This window comes from Gymnoscopelus microlampas, assembly GCF_963454915.1.
Source record: "Gymnoscopelus microlampas genome assembly, chromosome: 5".
In the NCBI taxonomy this organism is placed as follows: Eukaryota; Metazoa; Chordata; class Actinopteri; order Myctophiformes; family Myctophidae; genus Gymnoscopelus; species Gymnoscopelus microlampas.
The window spans coordinates 41321707-41327809 of NC_139942.1; the positions used below are offsets into that span (position 1 = coordinate 41321707).

Consider the following 6103-nt stretch of genomic DNA (forward strand, 5'->3'; position numbering starts at 1 on the left):
CCGCAGCAACCATGTTTGGCGGCTGGGTTTTCGAGTTTTCAGTTCCTTTCTCCACAAGGTCACTTGCGCATCCCTGGGACACTCCAGTGCTGATAGTCAGGGAGCTGGATGTGAGTTTCCCTATACCTAGCCTCGTTCCCAGCCTTACTCATCTGTGAAGAGAAAAACCTGGTCACGACCTAATGCAGAGAGAGTCTATAGGAGCTTCCGTCGTACGTATTTTGCCCGAAAACAATATTTTTCAACCAATCACAACACTTGTTTCATTCACAGAGAATGCAAACAGATTTGTAAAGCGTCAACGTCATTTCCTTGGGCGGTACTTCCGCCAAATTCCGGTACTTCCGCTTAGACACTCAACCGCCTAGGTCTTGCCCAGTGTGGCCTACCTACTGCCTTCTGTCTGCCTTCTATCCTGCCCTCGTTTGGATAAGCTTGGCATCAACAAATATATTTACATTAGGGCTGTCAAAAATTGAAGGTCACATATTATACTCCTTTTCAAGAAGTTAATATAGGTCTCTGATGTCCCCAAAGCATGTCTTTGAAGTTGTTTGCTGAAAATACCACTCAGATTATGCATTCTAGCATGCCTCTATACCCCTCTGTGTCAGTCTTTTTGGTTGCCTTTATATGGTTCTCATTTCCCCCATGTTCAAAGAGATGCAATGCACACTTGTATGTGGCGACCAACAAAAACAAGCATTAAATGTTTGACTTAAACTACAACTATTTTGAGTTTTTACCCCATGTAAATGGGATTGAATATCTAAGTTATTAAAGATATTGTATCAAAGATATGAAATGTGGGGCTAATCCAATCACGTGTGAATAAATTGTACACACATATTCCATTGAATACAGCCAGTGAAGTAATGATGATCCCATGAACAGTGGCTGAACTTTATTCTGCTTGGTTGGTCATTCAGAACGATACATTTCTTCAGTCAATTCCCACTGTCCCTTCAGTGTGGGACCATTATGAAGCAAACATTAGCTGCAGCAGGAGTCAAGTGATTCTGCAAACAGTAATGGCCCATAATTTGGCCTGCCAATATGAGCAACAACCTTGGAAACTAAAATGTTTTGGCAGCATTCAGCGCTCATGTCACTGTTTCTTATTTGTATTTCCTTTTTTTATTTCCTATTACTATTTATATATATATATTTTCTTTACAGCATGGGCCACCTTGAAATCTTTGGGTAAAATGTGTTTAAATTAGAGTATGCCCACTTCTCCAAATATTTGGAAGCCTATCATAGCAGTAAGGAATATCAAACAGCTACAGTATAGTATGAGTTTATCACATGACACCAGAGCTTATGTGTAGACATTTGTGAGTTTTGGACAAAATCTATAGTTTTAAAAAGTGTGTTTTGAAGACAACTCTAAACAACAGAAATTAATTTTAGTCTATGACCTATGGTTCAAGGTAAAGCCCAAAATGTAAAGAGGTCTGGTATAGCGTCACCATGAGGCTGATTTGAATAATATTCAGGAATTGAATTATTTGGCCTACTGCCAGCATGCACAAGAAATTTGGTCTTGAACGGTGTTGTAGTTTGAGAGATTAGCCGCAGACCCATAACACACACACACACACACACACACACACACACACACACACACACACACACACACACACACACACACACACACACACACACACACACACGCACACACGCGCACACACGCACACACGCATGCCGCCTGGGAACTGGTTAGACTGACTCCTCCTGGCATCATGTTAAAATGTCCTTGAGCAAGACACAGAACAGAACCACTAACTGCTCCCTATGAGGTTAGTGCTGCGCATGACTTCACTGTTGGTGTGTGAATGTGTGTGAATAGGTGAATGAAAAGCGCATTGGATAAAGGCGAGTTTTCGAGGACCCCCTTGAAAACGAGATGCTGCATCTCAAGGTGCTTATCCTCCAGTTGAAAATAAAAAGGATTATGTTTTTTCAGGCCAATATTGAAAGAAACCAAACCATGATACACATCTTTTAATGGATGGGTTGTAAGATTAGCCCTGGACAAACAGACACACGGACCCGCTTCTAGATGGCTTGCCTCCTACAGCTTTTACAGCCTGATGCTGTAGGAGGCTAGCCGTCTAGAAGAGGGTGTGTGTGCATGTTCATGTGCGTGTGCGTGTGCGTGTGCGTGTGCGTGTGCGTGTGCGTGTATGTAGATAGATGACTGACATTTCCAAGATCTACTTGTCTCCAACATGACTGTTATTAGACCCTGTCTTGTTTTAATTATTATTACACGTAGTAAATCATGAATCATGAAATATATTTTTTAAAAGATAACGTCATTTACGTCAAAATGACTGTGCAACGGTTGGGTTTTATGGAAGGTGACATTACAGGAAGGGTTCAATATCTATCTCCAGGGCGGAGCAGGGCATGTTCAGCTCAAATCGGGTGATAACGTCTGGATGGAGGACCCCGAGCCATCCTATGCTCTTCCCACGCGCAAAGATCTCTGCAGAGCGGCCGGGAAAAAATGTGGGACTGTCTGCGGCCTGGATGTGGTAGCCTTCTCCCCGCGCTCGCTCCACCTCCAACAGCTGCATGACGCGGTGCAGCAGGCCAAGAATCAGCTCGAAGGCCGGGCTCTTGTAGTAGACGGCGCACAGACGCCGGCTGTTTCTGGCCCCTACGTCTTTGCTCCCATCCTTGAGCACCACATCAGAGATCTCAAACAACTTGAGTGGTAGAGGCATCTGCCTGTTGGCTGCCACGGTCTTCAGTATTCCAGGGAGCAGGGTGGTGCGTGCCACCTGAAACTCTGCAGTCTTGGGGTTGGCGATGTGAACAGCCATGGTCTCGGAGATCGCCTTGCCGAGCTTGTCTGCTATGTCTTCTCGGGAACACAGGGCAAAGGTGAGGGTCTCTGTGTATCCAGTGGCAGCCAGGTCCTGTCTCAACAGCTCTGTCAGCTTATTTAGAGGAAACTGATTGGCTACAGTGTAGGTGTGCGGTGTGGTACGTGTGATGTTGTTGAAGCCGTAGGCTGTGGCGGCGTCCTCCATGATGTCACAGGCGTGGATGACATCAGGACGCGTTGGGGGAATCTCCACCTCGATTTCATTCCCGACCCCCGTGACCTGGGATCTCAGACACATCCTGGTCAGAAGCTGGGCAATGCGCTCCGTAGATTCACTGATGCCAACTTTGCGGTTGATGTAGTCACTAGACAGTCTCTGCTTCCTGTAGGCCAGTTCTGGGTACTTGCAGGGTCTGGGTACACCAACGCCATCTGGGTACAACACCTCAGCCTCCTCTACCGTGAAAGGCAGTGAACAGTACTCGCTGAACATGGTTACCATTATGTCCAGAACTATCTTTGCCTTGGCAAGATCTGTGGCCGTGCACTCAATGAAGACATTCTGGGTCTTCAGGGAGATTTTGGAATGGTCCCCGTTGATAATGGGAGGCATGGACAGGACAACACCGTTGCTGTCGTAGATGACTGGGTACACTGGTTTGTCTTCAATGATGTGAAGATAGTGCTTCAAGTGGCTGTCTGTCTTATAGAGGCTCATGAGTTTAGTAGCAGTGTACTCTTTGGTCTGGTTTAGAGGTCTGAAGTGGATGTCCCCAGGGGGTTTTGCTGTGAAGGTGAAGGGGCCTGAGATGGTGTCAAGGTCGTGCGTTCCAATGGCAACCAATACCCTTTTTCTGCAGATGTTCTGGTGGAGTTTTTCCTGCAGCTCAATGAAGCTGTCATATCGCTCCTGGGTGAAGGTTATGTTCCTCAACACAGCTGCCACTGCGTGGGGCCTCACTGCTGCCGTCTCCTGAGAGATGATCAGCCTCTGGGGGGGCTCTCCGTTGGCTGGGCCTACACGCCTGTAGTGAGGGGCCTCGATCTTGTCCTTGAAGACCTGCAGTCCGCGGACGAGGCCCTCCATGCACAGCAGGTCATAGCGGTTAGCCGGCACATCAATCTTGTACAGTATGACATCAGATGCACCCAACGCCTTGGATCCGCCCTGTTCGCGGCTTATTAACTCCTTCTCAGAGGTAATTTCATCCAGTTCCAGGCCAAACTCAAAGCACAGCTCATCAAACTCCTCATCTGTAAATTCTCTGCCCAAAGCCTGGAACAAAAGATCCCTTTTTACACTGACAACTGGCATGTATGCTACTGGTGTCCTCGTCACGGTGGAAAACAAATGTGAAAAACTAATCAGTCAGCTCCATACATTGCCACAAAAAGAGGCATGCCCATATATGGGCATGTACTGATGACATCAGCGATCTCCATATATGGACATAAAAGGGCCAAGGACTGACAGATACAGAGATCCGGTTGTCCAGAGCCACAGATCCGACCGCTATGCCCATATATGGTCATGTATATTGGACCGACCAATGTGCCCATATATGGGCATTCCCATATATGGGCATATACTGATGACATCAGGGATCTCCATATATGGGCATAGAAGGGGACACAGACAGATGGGTACAATAAGTACTCTGACAAACCCTCCAACGCTATGGCTCAGATATATTGGTCGGATCGCACTCACTGACCCACCAACTTCTACCAACTGGTTGTTCATTACTGTTACTTGCAGTCACATATTGTACTTTTCTACTTTTGTCACCATGTCTTATTGTCTTTGCATAATACAGTAGTCACACAAATACAACGTGACACATGCAATATGGCACATGTCATGGAGACAAAAGCATGCACAGAGACAGATACAGTATCCCTTCTTTGTTTATGCATGCATAAGCACACGCACGCACGCATATGTGCGCACTCACACGCACACAAACTATTTTACATTCCTTAAAACCAGCCTCCCATCCCCCCCCACACAAATGTACTTTCAGGGAAAACAACTGGAGATAGAGGAGATACGTATATTCACTGCACGTTTATACTGTGTGTGTGTGTGTGTGTGTGTGTGTGTGTCTGTCTGTCTGTCTGTCTGTCTGTCTGTCTGTCTGTCTGTCTGTCTGTCTGTCTGTCTGTCTGTCTGTGTGTGTGTGTGTGTGTGTGTGTGTGTGTGTGTGTGTGTGTGTGTGTGTGTGCACATGCATGCGCACAAGCACATGTGCATCTGTAGGTATGACACATGTTGGTAAAGCGACAGGAGGTGTTCCTGACAGATATGGGCTGAGATAGAGCCTGTTCCTGTTGTGTTCTGTCATACCGCTGCTTCTTCCACCTGCTAGACGTTGCTGCATAGCTAGCCTGATGCTATGATGCAGTGGTAGGGCTGTCACGATTACACATTTAAGTTGACGATGAATTGTCACACAAATATTTGCGATTAACAATTGAATTGTGTTTTTGGCATTGAACATTGGAACATATACAATATGAATACAACTTAAACATTTTGTTTGTTTTTTATAGGCTTCATAATCTCAAATGGCACAGGTCAGATATGACAAATGATTTAAATGTACAAATGAATTACTGACACATTTAATAATAGGGTTTCAAGAAAATGTAAAGATAGCGGAGTGTTGTTAAGCTTGTAGATCTGCTGTGAACATTTTTCAATCGATTAGGTGATTATGTAATAATTGTGACAGGGACCTCCATAACGGAAGATTTGTGTAAAAAATAATTGTAAGCCTGGACCCCACTCTGAGATCCACTGCTATAATGTATGCTTAAGTGCGTGTGTTGTAGTGTTTGTTCGCATGTATGTGTCTACTGTATGCATGTGACTGTTAGTGTGTTGTAGTGTGCGTCTGTGTGTGTACTGCATGTCGATGCTTTTGTACTTGCCTGGCATGTGTTGGTTTGTGTGTGTGTGTGTGTGTGCATTGGCAGCCTTAAGCATCCGGGAGCCTCTTTATTTCAAGTGCTAATGTGCATAAAAGAGAAAAGAGAAAAGAAATTGAGTATCCAAGTTGATTTGCATCCATAATCGTATATTTTCAGACCTCAACTTACTGTAAATGCATTATGTGCACTTTCAGTACCATGGATAGATCAACGTACAACAAATTCAAACTATTCCCTTAATTAATAATGAATAGACTGAAATAATGATACTTTTCCTGCTATTTGTCTTGTTATTTATGCGTGGCCTGATAAGAGCAGTTAGCCCTAAAT

General features: G+C 45.0%; 1 protein-coding gene across 1 annotated transcript; it reads right to left on the reverse strand.

Annotated features, from left to right (window-relative positions):
- Positions 1–2372: 2372 nt before the first annotated feature.
- Positions 2373–4154, reverse strand: LOC311045481 (phenylalanine--tRNA ligase beta subunit-like; the record flags this gene model as incomplete). The annotated part of the gene is made up of 1 exon (XM_084057365.1): positions 2373–4154. One exon carries the CDS (start codon positions 4152–4154, stop codon positions 2373–2375), a length of 1782 nt encoding a protein of 593 aa, XP_083913491.1.
- Between the last annotated feature and the right edge of the window lie 1949 nt (positions 4155–6103).